At 36.7% G+C, this 27,113-nt stretch overlaps 1 protein-coding gene across 1 annotated transcript in view; it reads right to left on the bottom strand.

Annotated features, from left to right (window-relative positions):
* Positions 1–6,530: 6,530 nt before the first annotated feature.
* Positions 6,531–27,113, bottom strand: part of LOC134045959 (adhesion G protein-coupled receptor A3-like) — a 251,076-nt gene continuing 230,493 nt past the window's right edge. Inside the window, exons 18-19 of the mRNA XM_062496118.1 lie at positions 10,861–10,956; positions 6,531–7,752 (exon numbers count right to left, since the gene is read on the bottom strand). Of these exons, the coding sequence (XP_062352102.1) occupies positions 6,531–7,752; positions 10,861–10,956 (1,318 nt within the window). The remainder of the gene's footprint in view (positions 7,753–10,860; positions 10,957–27,113) is intronic.

The raw sequence follows: 27,113 nt of genomic DNA, 5'->3' as shown, positions 1-27,113 counted from the left end.
ACACAAAAAAAAAAAGAAAAAAAAGAAAAGAAAGCTTACAGTGAAATGACTGGTTTAGCTCTAGATGTACACAAAAGCACACATTTAAAGAACACTAAATATGCAGCATCAAAGCCAAAATGTTAGAAAGCAGCATGAACTCAAATACTGAAAAACAACATCAGAAGACAGACTGAAGCTGTGAATGAAGGTTCCAAAGACAGCCTTAATTCTAACAGCTCCTCAGTTTGGTGTGTTTGACTTTCAGCTTCACTCACACTGTTTGAAATTGGTTGTCTTTTTTGTGATAGCTCCTGGATTTCAAAAGACATTAAAAATACAAATATTCTGTCATGTAGGACATGAAATATCTGCTTTATCAACAGCTTTGAGCATCTGTGATTCAGCACCCAGATTTCTGACACATTACTGGAATACCTGACAGCAGTAATACAGTAATTTTGAATGAGGACAATATTTTAAGTTAATAGCCATTTTACTAGTAGGTTTTCAGATATTTACTGATGGCAGAGGAGTCACAAAGCTTGGCTTTCACACCCAACTAGGAAAGACTTATGGATATAATTGGTTCACCTTCTTCCACCTTTCCCTCAATGACCAGTTTGGTCTCAGTTTGTTTCCATCCTCCAAGTCCCTCTTTTAAGTTTTGTTCCTTCCCTTTCCCTGTCATGTTGCAGCTCCCTACTCACACCTACCTCTCTCTTTCTGATCAGTTTACTCCATTCAACTTGATCCAGTGCTAGAAGCTCAGTCTCCTTTTGATTTCTTCTAGCCCAGCATTCATCTCTCTCATACAAACCAGTCAGTTCTCTCCTCCATTCCATCATGGTGCCTCTGAATGGGAGGCAAACTGGAACATTTGGCAGAGAAGATAAGAACCAAGGCCCCCTGTTTTCAATCCTAATCCTAGCTGAAGGCAGCTGAAGTGAATCATTTACAAGGCTGGTCCTTCAGAGCCCCTAGGGCTTGCAGCAGCTGCACAAGATCAGTCCGTGTGGTCCCAGTTGGGGCATGCACAGCCTAAGAAGGGAGTTATTTCACAGTAATATATTGTGATATTTTTAGTGACCAAATGATCTGTACTGAACCACTTTCAAGGGATGCCCTTTTCTTATAATAGCCATACTTCTCAAAGGTTTCAAATAATGGGCCTCGAAGACAGAGCTACTACAAAATCACTGAAAGGTGTTATTGTGGACAGACATTCTTTCATGAAGCCTCTGTTGAAAACACTGCAGCTGCTTTGGCTGGACTCTGTAAAATCATCTGAGGGCAGTAACTGCTAAGGGCATAAATCAAGCTAAATGCATAACTTTCAGCTATGTTCTAATTAGTGGAGAACAAGGTCCTGCAATGGAAAGAATCAGGGATTAAGTGACTGTAACTGCTTACAGCTCACTAACAAATGGGCTAACAAAAGAGTAGTGTGAGAAGAATATGAAGAATGTGTTTTATTGCTTTCTCTTCTCACAGAAATTCTCCCTACTCCCAAAATAAACTCCTCCTGCTGCTTTCTGCAGGTGTTATTGAGTACCTGGGAAACAAATCAAGGAGTGACTGAAAACACTGACTATGCTGGAGAACCTTGCCTGGCAGTGTGCTGCAGGTTCAGGCAAACAGCTGGAACAGAGTGATGGGCTGATGGGAACAGTCAGTCATTTTGTTGTTCAGACTGCAAGGCACTACACAATTCAAACAGATCAAAATGTAAAGAGACAGCAGTACCTATGGGGTATGCAGACACCATGTTTACAAAGAACCCCTTACCTCAGAGGCATGGCTAGCTGCACAACTTCAAGGCAGGATATTCGTTTGAGGTTGAATTTCTCTAGAGTTTGCAAACCAAATTGCAACCCTCCCTGCAGAGAAGTGAGCCCTCTAATATTGTCCTGAATTCACTGACGGCAGCCTGTTTGGCTCTTGAAAAAACTCAGGTAATATACTGGTCAGGTAAGGGAATAGGGATTCACTTGCACCTCCACAGACCCCCTAACAGAGAACAAAAAGCCATGGTTTATAGTCGAGGTAATTTGTAGACTAAGTTTTCTTCTTAGCTATTCAATTGTTAATTAGAAAAAAGTCAACTGGGCACAGCAAAAAAATCCCAAACAACCAAACCAAAAGCTCCCTTCCTTGTAGAGTTAACTAAGCAAGTAAAAGCTGCCTGAAGCACCAAGTTACCACTGAAATTGCTTCAACTGAAGTCAGCCAGCCAGCCTTTAAACTCAGCCAATGAATTCTGATTGATGCAGCTGCATTCTACAGCTCCTTTCTGAATTGCAGGATGCTGCTACAGGAACTTGAATTTATGTTCTGGCAAGGAAGCTGCTGAGCTTCCAGTGTCTTCATCAGTCTGACATTTCTCTTTATAGACAACGAAAACTCAGTGGGAGTACAGGTGGTCTCCTTTTTCTTGTTTCCATGCAAAGAAGATCCTATGATAAAAAGGTTACTAGCCTGATTGTGATGACAACTTTCTTTTTCCCAAACAGTGAAATGTCAGATAATCTCTTCATTGTGAAAAGGCATATCATTTACACTGGAAGCTACTTCTGAATTTGTGGAGTCAAAATCAGCTTTGTAAGCCTTAACAGTGTCTGCACAAGAGCAGTTTCAGATCTTCAGGCATCCAAAACACTTAGTTTCATGTCTCCACACACAACCAACCTGAAGCATCTTTGTGACAGAGCATCCAAAGAGGTTTTCTCCAGCTTGGGCTTTTCTGATGGTTAACTAGGTTGTGCTGTTTCAGCTAACCAGGAATTTTAGGTCAACTGTCTAATTTTGCATGGGTTTGTTTGGATTTGGTAGCTATCTGCAGGCAGTAGAATTACTAGGCAGGTGCTTTAGAGAGATGGAGGGAGGAGGACTTAAAACTGCTTAAATCCACTTCCATTACATTTTCCTTCCTTCAACACTGAGTGTTCGAGTCGGGGGTGCCCAATTGCCTGTGTTGTCCATCAAAGGTGGCCTTGACTTTGCTTTGGTTCAGACAGGATGAGTGCTTCATAGCCCCAGTGAAGCTCCTGTGGTGGGCTAACATCTGGATTTGGTGCTCACAGGGTAGCTGGCAGGCAGCTGTGTGGTGAAGGAGAACAGCTGTTTATGGCCACTGACAGTGACTGCTCACTCACATCAGTGCAGACACAATCAACAGACTTCTTGGGAACGACACATATGACCAGACATAATGTGCAAAAATGTATGCTTTATTTTTACACCCAAATTCATTATATGAGGCTGGTAGGAATTCTTCTCGTAAGCAGCCTATGTGACTTCAAATTCGGTAATGAAAACTGGAATTTCTATATGCAGAGAACAACACTACAGCAAAAGCATATTTTTATCCTGGTAGCAGCTATTCAGATTTCTGTTGATTGCATCATTCTCTGAAAATTGTCTTTTTCTGGATGAAATTCCTCTTGCTTAATCTCGGACAGAAAGTGAACAGTAAAATCTGTTCAACAATATTTTAATCATCAATGAATCACCAAAACTAAAACTGATTTTAAAATATCTTACGTGTGTCCGTGAGGAATTTACTAGGACAATATATCTCTTATACTCTGGTTATTTCACTGACTTAATTTTTATAGGGAAGAAAATCAGTAAAGGAGTAATGGTTCACTGACTATAATTGACCAAAACCCCACAATAAATCAAAACCAGACTTCCAAAGCATTGAAATTATCTCATTTATCTTAAGGAAAAAAAAAAAAGTCAAAAGCATAAAAAGCATTTTGGTCAAATTTGATGTTACAAAACATTTTTATATTTATTTAATATCATGTCTTCTACTCTGTAGATATACTGTATATTTTCTGAAAAAATAATATGCAAATAGATTATTGCATAACACATCTCATCCAAATCAGCCCAGAAATATGCACTAAATTAATTTTTAACACAATAAAAAAAGTGTTTTAATATTTTATGTTTGAATTCCAGAGAGTTTTATCATGTAAGATATTCTATGGAAAGCAGCACCTATTTACTTTTTTGTAAGCCATTATGAAGATGGAATTGGCCTCTCAGACAAAATAACAGAGGTGATTAAAACACAAGCTGAATAAAGGAGCTTACTGAGTGGATTCTTGCAGAGTGAGTATTTCATCTTGGCTCTGTGTGTGAGATATTTTGGTATGCATAATGGTCTACAGACTTCCTACATTTTTACTGTTATAGAATATACATATACATAGTGCTGAGACACAGAGAAGTGGATTTCACATTATGTCTATGCTTATTTAGGGTCACTGTCTATGTGGAATGAGTAAAAGCAATATTAAAAGAAAACAATTATGAAGCAGAAAATATTTCAGTATGCAAACAAAGAAAAATACTGTATTTTAGTTTAGAGACAGTTCAAGCATATACAGCATATACACAATAAAGCTCAGTGTTTTGTCTGTTTCATTTTCTATTAGCTAAAGAAGCAGTCATGAAACTGTTGAATATTGGCTTAAAACTTGACAACCACCTAGTGCATTCTTCTTGCTCACCTTTTAAAAATACACAATCTGAGATGGATACATTGCACTGCTGGAGTTTACAATATATATTTCAAATTTACAAAAATACAGAAAAACAAGATTTCTTGCACTCAGATACTGAGCATTAACCCTTTGAGTACTAATTCCCACCTGCAACACTGCAGAACACATTCATCTGACTTACATGTTTTTATAACATTCTAACAATTATAATTGTCATCTTTATGTACACTATTAGGAAATTTATTCCTACATATTTAAAAAGAAAAGAAGGTAGAGTCTAATAAACTGCTAATAACAGAAAAGTATGGGGCTGAAGTATGGTGAAAATTTCTGCCACATATACACAGAGAATCGCAGACTCTCAGTGGATGGTCTCTCAATGGAATTTTCTACTTCCTCTCTGCAGCAATTACAAAAGTCTGTGTGAAGACATCACAGCAAACTTTCTAGTGTGGCCATACAGAATTGTGCTTTTTCTCTCATTTCTGGATGCACTGTTCACTTTCCACTGTAGACATTTTTCTCACAGCTCTATGCTTCCATTCACTTTCTGAAATCTATTATTATTCTGCACTCTTCCTATTTGCAAAAGGCAGTTTTATTTAATATAGGGATCATTCTGGTGCAGTTCTGTACTGTGAGTTGATGCTTTGTGTCCAGATGTTCATGGAAACATGAAAAAAATCTTGCCAAGAGCCTTGTTAATAGAGAATGCTACTGACCCTGGAATGCCCCAAAATTCAGCAGAAATCATGAACATAAAGAACTTTTCTGAAGGTCAAATTTGCACTAAAGTATTAAGACAATCTGAAATTTGCTAGGGGAGGAAATGGGTTTTCAGAAAGTGGTGAAATTCATAGATGGATTCTAAGAAGGTGTGTTTTTAGAAAATTACTGAACTTCCTCTTTCTTCACGACTCTGGACTACATTGATCATGTAACTAAATAGACAATATCATATGTACAGTATCTCTGAACTAGAATAGGCTACTTTAAGAAAATAACTGTAGTCCTCAAAGAGTTAATGATAAAACTGCTCTACCTTAACAGATGTGGAAAGGTTACTGTGGAACAGCTTACAGATTTGTTTAAAAGGCATACTTTACAAAGAAGTGTAAAACTTGTTGAGACAATTGCTATTACACCACACAGTGCCACATACAATGAGTAGTGCATGCTCTGTAAAGACATTAGAGTGGACCCTTATCAAAGCTATCATATAACCTTATACAAAGGATTGTGCCACTTAAACTAGTGCAGAGTGATTTTTTCCTGTAGAATTATAATGCTCTAGATTAATATCAATAGGGTTTTTCACAGCCTTGTACCACACTTTTTTTTTTGTTCTTTTTTGAAACACATGTAACACTAGAAAACAGCAAATGGTATATCCTGACATATGTCATGCAAAATACAACCAATACAGCACCAAAGATGTAACAGAGACATTACCTAGCACTTCTCTCCAACAAGAAAAAGGACAGAACAGAGACTGTACATTACATGACTTTACAGGCCATATGCTACAGAAGGTTTTTAGAGGCAGTATCACTTTTGTATATCTAAAAAGCTGCAATTTTATAAAATTGTGTTTATCATTTCTACCATAGCCACTTCTGATTAAAATCCATGGCACAGTAATATTTTTCTACAAAAATAAATAAGTAAAAGTTTAAGATGCTGATATGTTTATAAAAAGTGTCTGAAGTTACTACAGAAAAAAAGTGAAAACAATGAACGAAAATGATGTTTCTAAAGAAATGTCACTCTGTATAACAAAAGGATATTGCCTCTCTTATTCAATTGTCTAGACTTCATTTTCTCATTATCTTTCAGAATAATCTTATAACTTTCTTTTAAAAATAATTTCACTTTAAAACTGTCACTATCCCTCTTTTTCTGACATTTACAAAGAAAAGGAAAAGCTGTACAATTTACTGATGAGCTACGCAAACATATCACCGTATTTATTTTGGAATAAAAACAAAGATAACGATGGTTTAGGGCAAAAAACACATCATGATGGCCCACGAACTACACGGTAGTTTCATTTTTCCAAGGGCCAGTTTTGATATTTCCTGTACTATCTGAGCTGTATATCATGGCTTCATGCATGTTTCCCTTGAGAATCCCGTTGTGATTTGTTGTGTTAAATGGCAACGACTGTGTCCGTGGGTGCATTTCAAAGTGAGCGGGGTGGTGCACAGCGTCACTGTCTGGCATTTTCCCACAGCTGTATATTACAGTACTTGCGTCGCTGCTTTCGGGCTGGTTGACGGTGGGGTAGGGATCGCTCTGCGAGCAGCAGCCCCGCCTGTGACCCGACTGGCTCTCGTGTGTGCTGTGGGGACTGTCCGTGTGCGAGCTGTGGATGCTGCCGTCAATGCTCGACGGGATGTGATAGGCGTACTCTCTTTCCCCTGCAGACCTGTGCCGACTGAAGTAACGTGGCTTAGTTCTGCTTTTCAGACATCTATGAATGTGCATGTTGGGTCTGAAGGTTCCCTCGCTGTGGACATGAATGTGAGCTTCATCATCGAGCAGCTGATCGCAGTGCATTTTTGCACAGCACGGTGTCACGGGCGACAGGCAGTTAACGTGGTTCTGAACAGCTTGCAGGTTAGTGAGCTTGCAGTGGCTCGCTGCTGGGTGATTAAACACAGCCGACTTGTTGGGACACGGTGATTCCTGCAGACAAGGTGCGTGAACTTGAGTGTCCCCGTTGACGTTGACTTTTGGGCGCACGTTAACTTGCACAGAATAGGTGTTTCTTTTGGATGGGCAGCAGGACCACCAGCAATGCCACACATCATCTCGCTTTGCGCAGTGATGGATCAGGATGAAAAGCCCCAAGGTCACGCAGAAGGCTCCATAAAGACAGCTAAATATCATATCCAAGAAATGACCTTGAGATACTGCAAGTGCTCCAAAGGTCCAAGTGGCAGTAAACAGGAACAAAGTGAATGCTGCGGCTCGAAGCTGAGCCTTAAATGAATGCTCATTTTCCAATAAGGAAGAAGAAATCATGGGGCAGGTTGCCTGGGGAACGGACACAGGGTCTGTAATATGACCATGGCCCACGTCAGTACTTGGCATTCTCTGCGGATCTTCTGTCTTTTCCTTCAGCTCGTACTTGCGCTCAGGATGGCGCTTCAGCTGCACGTACGTGCAGAGAAAGTAAACACAGGTCACCAGCACAATGAATGCCACCGGCCCGTAAAAAGCACCGAGACTGGGCTCCCAGGCCATCCAGCAACTGAAAACAACAAAAAGAGAGAGTCAAGAACATTTCAGAGCCCACATCAGATGTGATGGACAACTTGACTGCTGACTGACTAGTATGACACAACAGTATCTCATAAGTTCAACTTGTGGAGAGAGGAGGGCTGTCTTTAATATTAATTAAGCTGAGGCATCACTTTGTAATTTTGTAATAGAATACAATATATAGTATAATTTACAGATTATTAAAACTGAAAATTTCCAAGAAATATAGGTCAGTTTAGACTCCATAATTGCAGTGAAGTATAAGACCATTTATGTCAACCCTTTTTTCTACTATTAAAAATGTCAGCATTAATACTTTGATTAAAAAGCAAATGAGGCATAGTTTATACACTCTCTATGAGCAATAGAAGCGTGCAGATTTCAGTGGTTTGTATCAATGAACATTGCTACAAATTCTTAAGCCTGAAGATTGTTATGATGGAATTTTCTTCTTGCTAAAGAGCAGCCTGAGTACCAAGAGAGGCTGAAAAAAGACTTCCAGTTGAACTGTCACCACTTTCTGCAGTGAGCAGATCTCAAAGATATATGCCATTTCTGAATTCTGCACTCTTTCTAGAGTTCTTGGGAGTTCATCCACGTCAATTTGAATGTCCTCAGAAAAATTAGGGAAACTGATGGTCTCTGTGATATGTTAGTAGCATAATATCATTGCAGCATGATCATGGTTTTCTAGGCTTTAAATAATATAACTGTAACTGTTTTAGAGCAGCTTAAAGTAGCTCACACGCCAGCATGAATCTGAGACGACTGTCTTAAGGACAAATGATCTGATGAAAAAACATGAGAGAAGAAAACACTAATGAAATCCTAGATGGAAACTGGCAGAACATGGGTTAGAGGGAATATTTGCCTCGCTTTGACTCTTCTCTATTATCTGCTTTAAGCCATGGTTATAGACAGAGAACTGAGCTGGCAGTATAGCCTAGTACAGCTGCTATGAGGTTCTTATACCCTAAATATTGCATGAATAAATATTTCTGGAAAGAGGAATAAGTTACTTTATCACTTGGACAAGAAAGTAATAAGCTTAAACTGCAGCAAGAAAGATCTAAATTAGATTTTAAAAAAAAGTTTCTTAGCTGTTAGGACAATTAGGATAATAAGCTGTTGGAATGAAATGTGGTCTTTCCATTATGGGAGCATTTAAAGTGCCTCAGATAAATAACTGTCAGGAATGGTTTAGATATAGCTAATTTCCCACTGGGTCAGAAAGACAGACCAGGTGATCTGTCATGATGATTCCAGCTCTAAAAGTGACACTGTGTGACACTTCATATTCATTTAGGCGTGTGTGATTAGTTGCAATTCCTCCAGTTCCAGTGAGGAAACTTCTGATATCAGATTCTTGCCGAGCCAGGAATTATCTACAAGTTACTATAAAAAGGACAGAATGACTTTTTCTCCCAGGCTGAGAACCTCTCAGCTAAACAGAGACAGTCCCACTAGGCTTTACAGCAAGCAGCTTCAGAATAATGACTTTGAATTTTTGAAATCTGAACCTTAAACAGAAATACACACACATATTAATGAACTTAGAAACACTCCAAAGAGTATACAATTAGATGGGCACAAGGAAGCATTCCCTGAAAGATATTTGTGAAAACAAATAGGTGGCAAATCACCACCTATATTTAATTGGATAAGCAGAGAACACAAAGCTCTGTGAATACTTGAAACACATTTGAATGCTGCATATTTGATGCAAAGTGGAGAGGAATGCTCCTGAGTGGAACAGTCTCATGGGATGCTGTTATTTCAAGTCAAATCTCGTAGGGGATCACTTACAAAATCTATTCTGTAAAAAAGTTCAAGTTTGTGCATCTACATTTACTTTACTAATACCATAAAAATGAATAAAGCACATAAATCACTACACTGCCATTGAATTAGAAGATTTTTAGTCAATCTTATAATCATTCCTCACCTACCCCTTGTTTTCTATGCACACTGTAACGCCAGGTATTGATTTGCTACATTAACATGATTAAAGAAGTATAGCCCCAGTAACTGCACCAAAATGAAAAATGTCTCATATTTAGGAATATTAATAATAGAGCTTTATAACACACTGTTGATTGTAAACTGGTTGTTTAACTGGATAAATTTGAATAAGTATATGAATATGACTTGGGCCTTAGGCAGAGCATACAGTTAAGCCATGGTATGCACTGATTTCTTACTGGAATTTAAATTTCAGTTCACTATAAAAATGTCTTTAAGGAGCCAGATGCTCACTTAAGAACCATTCTCCTTGGCTGCCACTTCTCACGCCCAGATCATAACCAGTTTCAAATGTGTTACAATAGATGCTCAAAGAGTGATGTCCTCTAGAGTATTAGTGCTGCCAGAGTACTAAAATATCCATTAGTGTGCCAGTCACTGCCATGCTGGTCTGTTACACACACTGTATTTAACTTTGCAGTCTAATTCACCTTCTGCTATACTTTTATGGAAAGACTGAATGTACTTATGGATACCTCATTCTTCATGACAAGAATTAGGAATTAATAACAATGTGATGCCTGGTGAGCTTGTGAAGGTCTACTGAACACATACCTACACACAAGGACATGAAAGGATTAAGACAGGATTGCCAGACATTGTGGTAAAAATCCAAAATATTTGGGTTTTAATGGAGGGATGGGAGTGGAGTTAGTGGGGGAGGGATTTTTACTTGTCCTTTTCTTACACCATTGTTTTTGAATTGCTCTAAGTTGCTGGAAGGATAACAAATCAAGGTAGATAATGAAATGAAAATATTTGAATAATTAATAGCTCCATTGGATATGATATTCATGAGATATTTTTTAATATATTTCACTTATTCAGATGTAAATGAAGAGTATTTCTGTAAATGAAAGGTGATTGTATTGCCAGTAATGAAGTCAAACTGGAGGTGAAGCAGCAAGCTCCAGATTGAGACACTGCTCTTTCACAGCTAATACTTAATAAAATTATGTAACAGATATCATGCCAAATTGTATGCCTGTACCCTTTATGAAGTCAGCTACATTTATTTGGATAAGAAACAGGATCTGTTTTCCTTAAAAGTTTTATGATAGTGGTTTATACTTACTATGGTGCATTGCCTTCAATCCCATAATTATTGATATTGGTTGCTGCTGTAATCCCACATATAATGAATGGAACTCCACCACTAATCAGGTAAAATCTGTTGAGAGATAATAATTGATATTTTAATTTGCCTGACTTGTAGTTGAAAATACTTTTTAAATAATTGTATCTTCTTGAAGTATTTGGGGAATGAAATACTGCTGAAATATTAAACAAGTCCCTAAAACCAGAAAAGCAAAGAATAAAGTATTGTCACAATAAGAACTGTACTCCATGGAGCAAAGAGCAGAAAGCTTAATATTTAATATTTATACAGTCCCACTTCCAACACACACTTGATTTATAATTTCAGCAAATGTAGCTACTATTGAAATAATATGAAAAAGAAAATATAGTCTAATGACAAAACCTAAATCCTAAATAAAGTTATTCCCTTCACCTAGATATTTACGTTTAATAGTTGTTAGGTATGCAAGCATTATAAATTGAAAATATTCAGGCAAAGCACCTTTATTCCCTTTAACATAAAAATGCTACCAGGCAAATTTAGTGAAATCACAAAAACTTTTTCATATCTCCCACATGAAAAAAGAAAGGAAGCTCAGTTAGCCAAAGAGAAAAAGGGCAGTCCTCTTGGTAAAATGTTTTGGTTTATTTCTTCACAGGGAATAATCTGAAGAATTCAGAAGGATTTTGCATATACCTCGCTTCTCTTCACTCTTTCAGAACCCAGCCTTGCAAATGCATTAAAATACGAGAGCTTCAGCAAGATCTGAAAAGTGCTAGTCCTTCTGTCAAGACTTGTACTGTAAGACAGAAAGCACTGAGTTTTGCACCTCTCTAACTGGTTAAATGCCATTGAACTGTTTGGATGCAGCAGTCAGTACAACGTAGGATCATTTTGGCTACCTTGAAGTCCCAGGGGATCTCATGGAACTTGGCATCCTTCATGCCTATGTCTAAATTCAGCAAAATGAACCATCATCACATTTTCCATTTATATAAGCAAAAGACAAAATTATGCCTGGAGCACAGCACTTCCACTGCTGCGGTCTCCGAGGTGGAGAGCACCAGCCCCCATCCCTGCAGCTGGAATCCACGATGCTCAGAGGCAAAAGGAAAATGTTCCACTGCACCCAGGAGCTCAGCTGGTTCTCTGAAATTCTGACTCATTTCCTGGCTTAACCAATGCACCTCTGTCAGCAGACAAAATTAGTTTCTTTTCAAGCCACTTCTTTGGTGTGGAAACAGTATATGCAGGGATACAGACACTTTCTAGTCTATGCTGCTATGGCCCTCAGGTCTAAGAGGAACCTGGTAACATGTGGGACACATCTGGCCACAATCTAACCACTAGTTTTATATAAGGTATTATAAATACTAGGAAACTGCACAGTCATTGCAAGGTAGGATTTTTACAGAAACAGAGCAATAGTAAGATTAAATAAATCAGCATTTAATTCCAGCCCAGAATTAGTGTCAGAATTTCTTAACCTCTTCTCCAACCTCATTCCAAAGCAGAATTACGGGTCAGGCCTCAGAAAATTTCATGTTAGCATTTACAGTCAGTCTTTGTCCTAATGGTCTAAACTGTAAACAGACCAAAGAAAACTGCATTTGCACTCATCAGGAAGCCCTTCAGATTTTATAAAACCAAAGTCACTGAGTATATATTTTTCCTTCAACTTAGCTGATTCTGAAGAGCTCAACAAATTCCAGTGAACAAGCTGTCTTCCTGCAAAATCCATTCATTCATTGCAGTTTAATGATTGTAAATATCTTTTGACTTGAGCATGTTGAATAAGATAGCTTAATAGCTTTTTATTATTTTTAACAAGGACATTTTCAGTGGCATTTTTGAATTTCAGGAAATTACTAGGGTAGAGCAATGAGGCATAGAAAAGTTAGTCTTAATTTATCTAAGAAATAGTAAGGAGCAGAAAAAAATAGGAATACAGAACCAAGTACAGGAAACTGCATTTCAAACTCATCTGAAATGATTACAACATAGAATTTACCTAAAATGCAACCTATAATTTAATTTTTTGCAGTGTCTCCTCTTTTTACAGGTTTGGTACATACATATAAATCAATTCTTATGTAAAGTTTCAGACAAGCCAGGGTGTTAGATAATCTGCTTCACAGCTCTCACTTCCAGCAGGCTGCTGAACACAAGAAGTAGCAACAGATGTTCTGGAAGCACTTTAGCTACACAGTGCTGCACAAATGTGTCAAAATCCGGCCAAATTCCTCTTGTGGCTCAGGGCTAAGGGCAAGAAAATACATTCTAGAAACGACATAAGGTGGAGTGAAATGTTTCAGTGTACCTGAGGTGCACTGTACTGATATCCAGCACATCACACTGCTCGCCCTGCCTCACTGCGGGGGAAAAAAGGGAAAATAGCAAATAGAAATGACAGTGTATACAAATGATTCTTCATTGGTAGGTTCAGGATTCTTGAAGGGTGAAGAAAAATAAAAGCCGTCAAATAGAAGAAAAGTCAGCAGGAGAGGAATAGGATTAAAATAGACCAAACAGAAAATACAATCAAAGATACAGAAGTGAAATTAATTGTAAGAGCCGAAGTGCATACTCCTGTCCATTTGTGTGAGCTCATGGATACCTTAAACAGTACATAAAGAAGAAAAGACCATGTTGCAAAGTCACCAAAGAAAATACATTGATCAAGAAGTTTCATATAAATGTTAGTTGTGAGGAAGTACACGTGAAATTAATAAATTTAGACCAGACTTTTCAAACATTACTTTTTATGCAATCATTGGTTGCTATCAATTTCTTTTTCATGCAAGGAGATAAGGCAAATTCTAAATAATTCTAAAGAAAACGCTGCAGTAGAATTGATAGGGCATAAATAAAAAGTGACAAAAATGTAGATAATAAATGGCTATTTTCCATACTTGCAGAAAACCTTTTATCTAAGAGAATCAAACGGTTTTTAACATTAATTTAGCCTTACAGCTCCCTATGTGGTCAATAAACAATATTGTTCCAGTTGTACAGATGAGAAAACAAGGAGAGATTAGGTGTTCAAGGCCATGCAGGAAATGAGACTCCTTCACTCCCATCCTGTGCTTGCACAAGGCACCTCACTGTCACTGTACACGAAGGCACTGGACAAACCATGGCATCTAGGATTTTGTCTCCAAGCCCAAGAAATCCAACTGCCCCTTCTCAGTTCAAGTAGGAGCAAGATGATATTTGGCTTTTGTTATTTGTAATTTGTTATTTATTACTGTTATTTGAATGATCCCCTGATCAGGGTGGTGCCCTCCCAGTACTCACTAAGCCTTTCCAGTGCCTGACTTTCGGAGGAGCCTGTGCAGCCCTGACACCAATATTCACTGATATTTGGAACACCTCCACCTGGGCTTGTTCACAGAACAGGTTTTCCAGCCCAGTTAAAGCTTTCCAAGTGTAAGGGCTGTAACTGGGGAGATGCTGGGTTCTGCTTCTTTTGCTGCAGCAGCCAACTTTTGGTGTCTTTCAGCCACAAAAGAGGAAAAGTAAGGGGTGATGCTCCTATCCAGTAATGCTCATTCACAGAATAAGGAGTAATAAAGCTGTACCAGAAGCATGAACCCTATAGACTGAACAAATACATGCTTTTCAACCATCTTTGCCTCCACTACAAGAAAATTTTATTATTAAAAAAAAAAAAAAGATATTTTTTTCCTATACTGTTTGCCTACCTTTCATTTACTATTTCCTCTCGGCTATCTTAAAGTTTTAAAGCTTTAAAGGTTCATATCCTTTGGTTCAATAACCAGCTTTTGTCTTCCAATTACCTTTGCTACTTCTGAGTTAATTCTCTGATTTTTCTCATTACACCAGTGGGCTGTCTCCTCTTCAAAACAGAACATGCAGTAACACAGAGACAATTTCATCTGCTTGTGTTACTCTTCTACCATTCAAGACCAGAAGCAAGTGATACTCAGGCTTCCAGTATTGGAGCCCTGTAAGCAGCAGTAAAAAAAGCGACGTGATTGCTGCGATGAAGGCAGACAACACAGAGAGATTGGCTGTAGCCACCATAGCTGTGCACGCAAATCTTTAAAGGCTAGAAAACCCCAGGGAGAAAGCTAAATTTTTTTTCCAGCTAAAATTTTATCTTGACAACCAGTTAACTTATATAATATTTTCAAATTGTTTTACAGGGAAAACTATAAACTATCAGTGGGATGATTTTGGGCTTTGAAGTAACTGCCAAGCCCTTGCTTCAACAGCCCTTGGGAAGAGGTTTTCAAATTTGTACACTGTTGTTGTTGGCCACCCAGGGATGTTCTGATGATTCCTAGCAGGCTTTTACATCAGCATACATTTATTTAGTGAGGCTCATTCTATCACATCTTCACTAACATTGTTACCCAAGCTAATTAGATTAAAACTAGCCTGGTAGGCCTCGGCAGGATGCACTTGCACCTCTCAGCTGCAGTGCAACTGCAACACCTGGAGCCTGAAAACTGGGCTGTGCTGACATGGGCAGCAATCTGAAGGGCAGGAATCACATTCCTTGAACATTACAGGGAACCCCGAAGTTTCTGCTGCAGAGACTGCCTGAGACCAGCAAGTACAATGTTTGTATTACGTGCACAGACACAAACACAACCCCCCCAACAGGGCAGCAGACACTGCTGGAGGTGATGCCCCTCTGTTGACATCCTGCCTTACTGTTTTCCAGCTTCCTTCTGGCAAGAACTCCTCTTGTAAGGCAAACTCTACCACAAAATACTGGGAGCTACATAGGCAATCTGATAGAAACAGGATAATGTCAGCAAGAATGACTGCAATAGCCTGCAGGCAGCATCCATGCTGATAACTTAACATACAGTACATTCTGCTAAGTTTATTTTCATAAATGTTACTCAGTAAGTCAGCAAGTAAAAGGAGAGTTTTACCCAGTTATAAATTTCTTGCTTGAGTGTCTGGCTAATCAGTAACTCAAATTTACTCCAGACGAAGAACCTTGACCCAGAATTCTTCCAAAAAGGGACCAGACCTTGGATTTATGGGTACACTGCAAGACTGCAAGACTGACTATAAGGGTTTTGTTCTGCAGAGGTTGGAAAAATGGCAATGTATCAGGAAGCAAATTAAAAGTCTTTATTGCAGCTATTACTTGATTAAAATGTACATATATTTAACTTTATTCCTCTCTGCATGCACAAATCTAGAAAGGTACGTTTTAGATCTAATGACATCACTGAAGCCTTAATTTCTTTTCTGCCTGTAGTAAAAAAAAAAAAAGTTTTGCTTTACTTATGTTTAGGGCACAGCTCACACAGGAAGACCAGCCACTTGTAAAATAAACATCAAAATAAAAGAAGAGTCACAGCAAGATGACTTTCCATTTTGTTTTTCCTTGAGCTGGGATTTGGTTTTAACATCTTTGTGAAAATAATTCATATAGAAAATGGTCATTAACTTCAGATCTAACCAGATGCCACTGTTCAAGTACCCAGGAGGCAGGCAGACAGATAAGTAGCTGCTCTGCAGAAAGCTGAATTTATGAGCCTGATTTTCAAATGATTCTTCCTGAATTTTTCATGCATCACATCATTTTGTGGTTCTTTTTCCTGGGAATTTTGATAAAATAAAAATAAGGCTTTTGGAAATGATGGGATTCTGAGAATACACTTTTCCATTAAGAAAAAAAACCCAAAAAATTTAAATCCTGTTCCCAGAGAGTCTTGACTTACTAACATATTTACAGATAGAACATTTGTTTTTTTCAATGACCTTTTCGAAGCGAAATAACCTATGATTCCTTCAGTGTTTTTCTCCTGTCTGCACAGGAGATCTAAATATGGAGAACATAGATTGAAAAAAAAAAAGAAAAAGAAAAAAAAAATCTACTAATAATGCTAAAGTAAACTCTACTTTTGGGAGTCAAGCTTTAAATGGTAAATAATAGCAGAAGTAAGGGTTGTGTGAAAACCCTATTTATCACCTTTTACGTGCCAATATTATTATTCTCTTTAATTGCCTGTTCACAGTCCACTTTTTTTCCCCCACAGGACATTTCACTCGGCACAGAAGAATCAAAGGTCACTGGACAGGTAGTTATTAATTTCTTTTACATACACCCCTTCTTTCTAGATCTTATTGCAACTTAAGAGCATTGCAAACATTAATTAATTAATCATCATAATATCCTTGTGAGAAAATATATAATCTTTTCCATTTAGAGGCAGACACTAAATCACAGAAAGATGAATTAAAAAAATTGATTAAGAAAAGTCTCTGCAGATCTGTTTGCTCAGCTTACGATGTCCAGCCCTCTATCATATTCTCTATATGAGAAAAGTTGTCTCTGTTCTTTTATTAAAATTGGCCATGAGAAAGGAGTTTAAATATTCATCTGTCCTTAAAGAGTCACGAGAAGCTGGACAATAAAGTGTCAGATGTTAGTTAGTGTCAGATCTGAAACCTCACCTATGGAACAGCTTCAAACCCATTTGTTTCCTCCCTGTGAGCACAGTGCCCCAGGAATTCATTCTGTGTCTGCCTTCCCACCCATGGCAGGAGAGGGCTCAAGCTCTGCCAGGCAGGGTGAGAGTTCAGGTCCTGCTGCTGGAGGCAGCCAAGAGGCTGCACTGAAGTGATTTATATTCACCTTCCCTGGTTAGCACCCTTCATGGAGAGTGCGGCCATTACGTCTCATCTGGAATTTTGCAGATGAAAAGGAATTTACAGGCTGATAGTATGGTTGTGGTTTGCTTTACCAGGACCACGTGAGATGGTCTAAGCCAGCAGAGAGGACAGAAAAATAAAAATGCATGTAACAAAAAGATAAAAAATGAATTCAGGAACTCAAAAAACTGTTCAGAGAAAATTTAGAAGAAAGAGAAAGGAGATTCATTTACACAGAGATAACTGTATAGTCTCTTGGTGAGCTAGACTAATTGAAGAGCTGTTGTATCTAAGAAGCAAGAGACACCTTGACTTTTTTTCCTATTTTATTGGAGAATGCCCTGGGAGCTGTTGGAAATGAGAGAGAGATGATTCTTACAGTATATTCCATGCTGTAGTTTAGCTCAATAGATTTCTATTCCTGCTTAATTTACTGAATAAATAACTTAAGTCAGGGTAAGTAGGAATCCATTCTGAATGGACTTCTGAAGGAAAGAAGTAAGTAAAATATTAAGCATCAAGTGGATGACAAAGAAAATATATTTTTTAGTATTTCTTAAAGATTCAGTATTTGAAAAAGTTCAAAGATATGATGCTTATAAAGAAAACACTGTATATTGTAATGCTTAGAGAGAAATCGTGGGAGGAGAAATAATACCCATGCTTTGAGTATTTTTTATTTACACAATCATTTTATCCCTAGAGAACACAACAGCCCTTTCAATTCTCTTTCCACAGTTAATTTCCAGCAGTAAAATGGCTGATACTCTTGTTTGGAGGTATTCATTGCTACCTCATTTTTCCAGGCATTTGACTACTCTGGCGTAGAGCTGTTAGCTGAAATCATTTTGCAGTTCCAGTCTACTGAATCAGGCACGACTGCTTCAGTGAGCATTGCAGTACACCTCTAGAAAGTCAATTACCACCAGGATGTCCTTCTGCCTTTCAAAGGGGAAAAAAGAACCATTAACTATCAACCCTCATCAAGACAAGAAATTCTGATAGCAGCCTATACATGATAATGGCATTTTATAGAATATGAAAGTGAAATGGAAAGTAAAGCATGTAAAGATAATAAGTGCTGTACTCCTGTATTGTCACATATTTAATACTCAGATCACTTTATATTAGTATCAATGTCCTATGACTGTCAGTAGAACTACCTTGCATTTTAAACAGAAAATAAAGATTTCTTTGGTTTTACTTGAGCTAGTATTTCATTAAGGCTGCCAAAGGAACCAAATAAAATGACTATGAGGAGGACATATATTTTAATGTGGTTTGACTGTGAAAGTCACTGACAAGGGGTTCTGGTCTATGTTCCCCTATGACTATATTTTTAAATCATATTTTTAAAAAGGAATTTATGTCAATCCTGCATTTTATTATGGTGGTCACCAACATAACTTCCTGAATTCCCCTGTGTTTCATGCTTTGTTGAGTTTTTGACACTTGCTTGCTTTTTCAGCAACATTTTTTTCTCAAGAAGAATGTTATTTCTTCTGCAGTAAGTTTTAAAAAGTTCAAGCAGACCATTTGAGTCCTTGTTTCGAAGTTCTGTAATTCTCAGATCACCTGAAAATACAGTATTTTTAACTTTCACAGAATGAGAACCTTTGAGAGTTGATTTGGAGGTTATTTATTCACTACTTGATATATTTTTGGATTTAGGTATGAAGTATATTTGTTGTATTAAAAAAGATAACTGAAGCATTAATTTTTATTATGAGCTATACTGCCAAGTTAGAGCTAAGTAACTTCGATTGCATGAGATTCACAGGTAACATAGGAGTAATAATCTCAGTTTTATTTTCTGCTAAACTCCTTCACAGTACATGCAGAAAATACAGAAAATATTAATGACCAAGGCAACCAATGTCACAAAGATGGGGACTTTCAAGGTAGACCCATCTGCTTTGTTCTTAGATTTGGTCATCTTAAGACAGATGTGTGCAACCAGACAATAAAAAGAGACTACAGGAACTCATGGGAAATAGCTCTGGAGAGATCCCACTAATTCAATTCTTCTAAATTAATGTATTCTTTCCCTTTTTCTCTTATAAGTCCATGATCTTATATGAAGGGCTAGATCTTTGCCTACAGTGCCAGATGGAGCTAAAACTATTTAGAAAAAAGTGAAAAATACAAGAAACACTTTGAAGATGTGCCTTTCCAAAGAAACTACATTGTTAATTTGTACATTTTTGGCAAGCTTTTATCTTTTAATGCAAAATTAAGTCCCTGTTCCAGTGGGCACGTGAAAAAATAATCTTAGTTTTCTAAGCTGAACTTTTACGTGGGCACGGGAAAAACTGAAATCTGATTTCCTACAAATTTTACATTTGTAAAAACACATTACAAGGTCCCTTTGAGATCTTTCCCACAGTTATGCCATCCTTCTGTAACTTCAGGCCTCCCTTATGTCGAGGTATTTATCTTCATTATTCACGTGCCCAGCCAGTCACGTGGAACCTGGAGAAGTTTAATGATCTCCATCGATCTCAGACCAAATACAGCCAAGTTATTAGACATGAAAGTCTCAACGACAGACACATCCTTAAACAAACTGTTTCTTTAAGGAGATCAAAATATAAATAAGAACAAATTTCCTTTTTTCCATTACAGATAGTTATAGGTGAAATGTGAAAATATGAACTTTAATGCTTCAAAGCTTAGCAAACAAGAATCTTAAATTCAGTCTTCAAAAAGATCCTGCTTTTCTACATTAATACCACAATTTTTACTTTAGTTTATTGATCTCTGAATGATGAATGTGTTACTATTTGCAGAGAGAATATACTAGTGAGAAAGCTACAGAGCATATTTATCTCTTCAGCTGGCTCTGAAACATTTCAAGCATCTTTTACAGCCTGTTTGATTGATATAAGCCATCAAAGTAATCAGTTAGGGAAATTTAATGTTGTCCCATGAAATCTGCCATTTCTGTAAAAAAACCCCAAACTGCTCTCCTTCAATGAAAATGAAAATCACAGCTTCAGACATAATTGTATGTAAAAGTGCTGAGTGCATAAGCTGGTTTCTCTCACACAGCAGTGACTGAGTTGTTACTGTTTGAGTCCTCTCAGAAAGGCTTTAAAATTAAAAACGTTATAGCCACTGTGCAACAAACATATTTTTTATTATTTTCTAGTCACATTCCATAGGCTGACATATCCTCATAATAAATTGTTTTCTTATGAAGTGTACAGAATTTCATCCCTCTAGATTTTTTCAGCATATCCTGTGCATATTCTTAAATGACACCCACACACTCAAGGCATATTTGGACTGTGTAGAAAATACATGGAAGTATCTCTATTGGCCTTTAAATAGTAATACTTCAAAGCATTCTTACTGTTTCTGAGAATTTTACTTATAAGGTAATAAATGCCTCATCTTCAAAGTATTGTTAACAATTAGGTGCTACATCCCCACATTTAAACATTTAGTGTTTCAAGCTTCTGCATCTCCGGGTTTACAATTATGTGCTAATCACAATTTACTGCTACCTTCCATTTCTTTAGGTAATTGGGTTTATTTTCAACTGCACGTATCTAAAATCTAATCACACAGCTATAGCAAGATGTATCCTCAGGCAAAGTGAGAGGACAAACAGTCTTTTTTAAGACATGAAGAAACCACACACTAAATAAAAATAATACCATTTTGATTATTAAATCTTCCTGGTCTACGAGAAGGATTCAGTAGTGAACCCAGAGGGCCATTTAAAATTGAAAAGCATTTACGCAGAAGATCCATGGAAACCACAAAACCCTTTCTGTTCAATCTTTTCAGCTACCAAGCTTTCAGCTATCAAACCCACATTTTTAGAGAAGAGATCAAACAGTTTCCCAAAAGGAATCTTTTTCAGACATGAAAAGCATACATGCAGGTTTTGAATTCCTCTAAAGACCTCTGTGGTAAAGGAAGTGACTCTGTGTTTTAATTTGGTTCCCATTTTAATTTTTTAAAATAGTTCTAGTATTTTTAGGGTTTGCCACAGGTCATGTGCTGAGGAGGGAGAATCTCTTAAAGTTAAGGAAAAGTCGTACCCTTAGATATCAGACATGACGTTCATTCACACTGATGCTGCTTTCAATCATACAGAAAACCATCTGGAAACAGTCAGATAAAGCCAGGGCAAGGCACAGATGTTAAAATCCTAAAATATAACTTCAGTGCTTTGGCATACAGATCCTGAAGCTACTACATTTTTGCTTTATTTACCAACACTGCACAATGAAAAACTGCAAGCAAACTATAATGTACAAGGTGCCTGTGTAAGTTAAACATGTGTCCTTTTGGTATTGGGTTGTTTTTATTTCTACCCTCATATTGTCTTTGTTCACAATTACTTGCTGAGAAAAAAAAAAAAATCTCAGTCCTTATATAGGGCAGCATGACAGAATAGAATGCTCCCCTCAACAATTAAATTTCAGCCCACAAAGACTAGAGTCAGAAAATTTATGCACCAGAAATCTAAAATGTGAAGCTGCAAAATATAGGTCAGGTAAAAAATTAAAAATACAAAGATAAACCATTTCAATTTTTTTCAGCCAGATTTTTTTTCTGCATCTCTCTTGCATAATCACTTCTACATCTTGATTTTATTTTCCTTTTCAGAATAGGAAGACAAAGCAAAGAAGTTGTCATCTTCCATGAATGATTATCAGTTTTACAGCTGGCAACATCTGGAATGTGCAACTATACTACATGCAACCACTACTTACACCATATATACCACCACTACTTACACTTTAACGAACTAATAGAAAAAGAAAATAGTAGAAATCCAAAATCTATTAATTTGATTAATTGCGAATAACTTCTCTCCTTGACTTTTTTGATGGTATTCCAAAATTTTAAAGCATATTTAACTACCTCCTATCTTTTTTCCCTCAGGAATCCTTAGTAATGACAGCTGTGTTTACATGTATTTCAATTTGTAACGTATTACTGAATTTTGATGGGATTGGGTGATTTTTTTGTGATTTATTTCGGGCCTTGCATTTCATGTTTGTGGTCTGTCCAATACGAAAGCTAACAGGATGCAGAGCCATAACAAGAGGATGAAGTCCTTGCAGATTTTCAAAACTGAACTAGGGGAGAACCTGAGCTTACTTAAGTTGGATCTGCTTTAAATGGAGAGTTAAACTCGATGACTTTCTAGATGCTTCTGCCAATGTTATTATTTATATGACACTGTGATTAACTTAATATTCATCATTATTTTTTCAGTCCTATGGGGGTCCATCCATACCAGCTGTCAATGTTGACAGAAGGCTGCTTTAAACCACTGCTCTTACTGGTATATATTAATATGTAAATTGAAATGTATGCACCACTCAGAGTGGACTAATTCACAGGTTGAGTGAGCATAGCTTGAAACTTCCTAAATTTTCAAGTTTATTCTGAATATTTTTCAATATAAACGTATTTCAAATATTTTCAAATCTCAAATATAATTCCAATATAAATTTTCAAATAAATGCCTCTCAAGTCTGAGTTCTTTAGAACAGTACAATGTTCAGTACAATGCATTATCAAAATGTAAACAAGATAGGACACAATCAAACTCAGAAAGAGATCCCTCTTCACATCCCATAAACAATGCCTACACCTTTGGCTGTAGCCAGCCAAGAACTCTTGAAAACAAGGAGAAATTCATGCTATGTATAAATCCCATTAATGTGTTTAATAGGTTGTGCATCCATTACTTATCTAAGTGCCCCACTTGTAGCAATCAAACTCCATGTGAGATTCAGACTTGCTTAATTTTGTACTACACAACTTCATTATTCTTTTCAAGAAACTAAACTACCCTGTAAAGACCCTTAGTGAAGTTATCATCCAAAAAGTTTGAAAGTTTGCAAAAAGGAGAAAGCAGACTTTTTTTTTTTTTTGGTGGAGAAAATATTACATTAGGATTTATGCAATGTTATCCATTCCTACAACTTCAAATTTTTCATCTTGACAGATATGCAGGTAGCCAAGAACTTCAAACTTAGTAAGAAGGTTTTATTAAATGTAACAAGCAGCAGGGGAGCATTAAAACATGCTGAAAATATGCTATTTTTTTAGATGATTTAAAGACTTTTGGCTTCTTTCTGGAGCACTTTCTCTTTCACAGTCCATAGGATATAATTCAAGATGCCAATCTAGAGGCAGCAAAGAGTATTCTTTTTTAATGTTATATTAGAAAAAAATATTATGGATTAGCCTGCAATTAACCCATTGAAAGTACTTTTCAATTAATGACTTGACTCCACAAAACCATGGAGATTTAGATTTATTGACAAAAATTCAGGTTGACATTTTGCCCTTAATTCACCCTATTGAAAAGTAAGAAACAAAGGTAAAATTGAATGAGTTCATGAATGTCAACCCTGATTTTTAACTTTAATGTTGAGGGGTTTTGCTGTTGTCAGTCTTTGTATTACTAAGCTGAGCTATGGAAAATCTTTTATGTATGATGATGGCATGAAAGTTTGCTTTTTCCTATTGTTTAAAAGCTGACACACACAGAAATCTATTTCTGGTGATCCCTATCCCAGATTTTAACCAGAAGCAAAAAGAAAGGTTTTCCATTGTTTATGGAAAGGTACATTTAAAAAAAAGTTATAAGGTTTTTGCAACCACTCAACCGGAAATGATCATGAAACTTTGAAAGAAAAGGAAAAGCAGAGATAATTATTTTTATAAACATTAATTGAAAAATATTAATTAAAAGCTCGAAACAATATGTCATTTCCAGAAAGTCATGAACATGGAAAAAAGAGATTTGAAAAGGAATAAACAGCCATCTTTATGAAACTGTAAGAGCACCTCATTGCTCAGCTTTCTGGGTCAAAAGGCTGCATAGCTTTGCTAGGTACAATAATTGTTATTGGATTTAGCAATGCCAGAACCTCAGAAGGAAATGTTCTCTCTAGCTGGAAAACACTCTCTTAGAACCATGAAGAGGGAATATGGATAACTGGTTGCTTCTTCAACACCTCTAAAGGAAGACTGAGATATACAATTAGACAAGTTTAATGCCATCCTTGTACAAAACAGTAACACAAGTGTGATATTCCACATTAAACAGTCCAAAACGCCTTACCTATAAATGATAGCAAGCATGGGGTAACTATTCTGCAAACAATAGAGGTTGTGATTTGCTCACAATTCCTGCTCCTAATTTTGGATTCATTATAAAGAGTTTCAGAGATGTCAATGATTGCAGGTACAGAATTCCAGAGCGGTATGCATAAACATTTATTGGAAATGAACTCTCCCTGTGGAGGTACAATTATTTTTCTGTAGATGTCTACAAGTTCATGCAATATGAAGAAGCAGCAAGATTGTGACTGAGCAGTCATGACTTTTTATTGACATTGCTCACGAATATTGAAAAGTAAACACAAATGTAATCATAGTTCTCTTACCTCATTAATAGCTCTTACCTAATTAATAGCTAAAACAACACTAGGTATCTCCCATTATCAATAAATAAATGAGCCTGGTATCTTGTATACTCAAGTATTCTTTCACAGAAAACCTCACCAATGTTCACTTTCTGATAAACTTAAAATCCTGAGTGATTCTCTGAGTACTAAGTGTAATCCAATAATAATGGCATTACCTCTTTATCTGAATGAGTACTCAGTCAATACAGGCATAAAGTTTAATCTAAATTTTATTTTATTAAGTTATATTAGATATTATGTATTGAAATTATTTTAATCTGCATCAGTAAAATTACAGAAGAGTTACCAAAATTTATTTTTAAGTATCAATCAGCAGTATTTTCAACCCATGAACCAAATACCTCTTGTGACTAAATATGTAACTCCCACTGAAAACCCAGTGTGAGTGCATGTGCTTCAGAGCAGAAGGTGGCCTAATTTTTTGTTATGTTTTATACAGTAAAGTGGTACCCGAATAAAAATACCTGCAGGATCAGCAGCCAGTTTGAACAAGACTCATAACATTTCCAAACACTGAAGGCATATTTGGAACACATTAGTTTCAAAGTCTCTTCTGTCAGAATTCGCTTGCATAATGAAACACAGGAGTTTCTTATGAGACCAATGAGGCTGTAGAAATTCAGCAGCAAATAAGGGTTGAAAAATGAAAATACTGTTAGCAAAAATCCTTGGTTTACTATTAACAGAATTGTAGGGCAGTAATGAATATCAGGGAAGCATCTAGTCCATCGAAAGCTCTGAGTCAGGGTCACATTAAACACCTGTCATGGCCAGCCTGGCCTTATCCAATCTATGGTAACAAATTGCTTGGGACAGAGTCCCCAGAACCTTCCAGGTAACCTCTTTTAATTGCCAACTATTTCCATAGGTTGAAATATTTTCCTAATATTAACGTATTTGCCCCTTGCTTGCAATTTAAGCTTATTATTTGTTGTGTGATTTTTCTCTAATGCCTTCTCATTTGTAATTTTTAATGAACACTAACTTGAAAAGAATCATCCACATTTCCAGTGATGAGTTTCAACTACTTCGGATGTACAGTGTCAGGGAGATCAGTGGAAGTTTATGTATAATTTTCCACGGTGTCTCAACTCAAAACCAAGTGAATTAATCTAATGCAGCTTTTCCTCCCAAGCCTTGTAAGTCCTCCTTTCAAACAGGCATAAACCAGAGATTATCACACATATTTGACAGGAATTGTGCATAGAATAAGCCAGGTATGAAACTGAATTTGCAACAGTTATATGCTCCAACATATTCAATGTAATGTACATATCTGTGTATTTCACCAATTTTGTTTGTCGAAGGAACATAATTCAATTTCCTTGAATTTTGCCATTCAATAATAACGAAAAATATTCTGAAACATTAAAATGATGCATTTAAAACTATCACAGCTAATATATATACATACGTGCATTAAATATAAATATATTTCTGTTTTATTGCTAGTTTATTTTAAGATAAGCCATGTACTTTCGTTTTTGTTGTTTAGCATTTACTCCTGGAATCTAATAACATCTTTTAGCCAAAATTTCTTCATGGGATAGTGGCGATGTATTGGTAAATGCAACACCTGCTATGTCCTATGCCATGCTATAGTTTAAATGCACCACGATTGTACTGTTCTGCAGTTATTATCAGACTATTGCACAATCCTCTATTACACTAGTTGGCTGCCTGCACTGCTCTCATTTCTGTGACATTGCATTTGAGCAGTCTGCACAACGTACTTCATAAATCTTCATGACTTAGCTTTTCTTGCAACATCAGGGTTTTCATTGTAGTTAAGCTGGATGTATACAGATGCCTGCTTAAGACAGGTGTCCTGTACTCTAAGTTCTATCTTTCTCATAGAATAATTTTTGTAAGAAAGAATTTGTATCTAATGTGACTATTTTTTCTCACTAATTAATGAGTACAATCAGCTACATTAAAAGTCAGATATTCTTTTCTGTAATTGTGGTGAATGTAATTTAATGCAGATGGAAATGCTTAGTTTTTTGTCCATACAACTACAATAAGCACACTTGAAAAGATCTTATGCATTTATCTTTACAGCATCTTATGCATAATCAAATTTAATCTATATGACACCAGAGAATCATCTGAGAAAATATTTAGTTCTTTCAA

The sequence above is a fragment of the Cinclus cinclus genome, chromosome 7 (assembly GCF_963662255.1).
Source record: "Cinclus cinclus chromosome 7, bCinCin1.1, whole genome shotgun sequence".
NCBI lineage: Eukaryota > Metazoa > Chordata > Aves > Passeriformes > Cinclidae > Cinclus > Cinclus cinclus.
The sequence above is the reverse complement of the archived record's forward strand: the minus strand, read 5'-3'. Positions and strand labels throughout refer to the sequence as shown.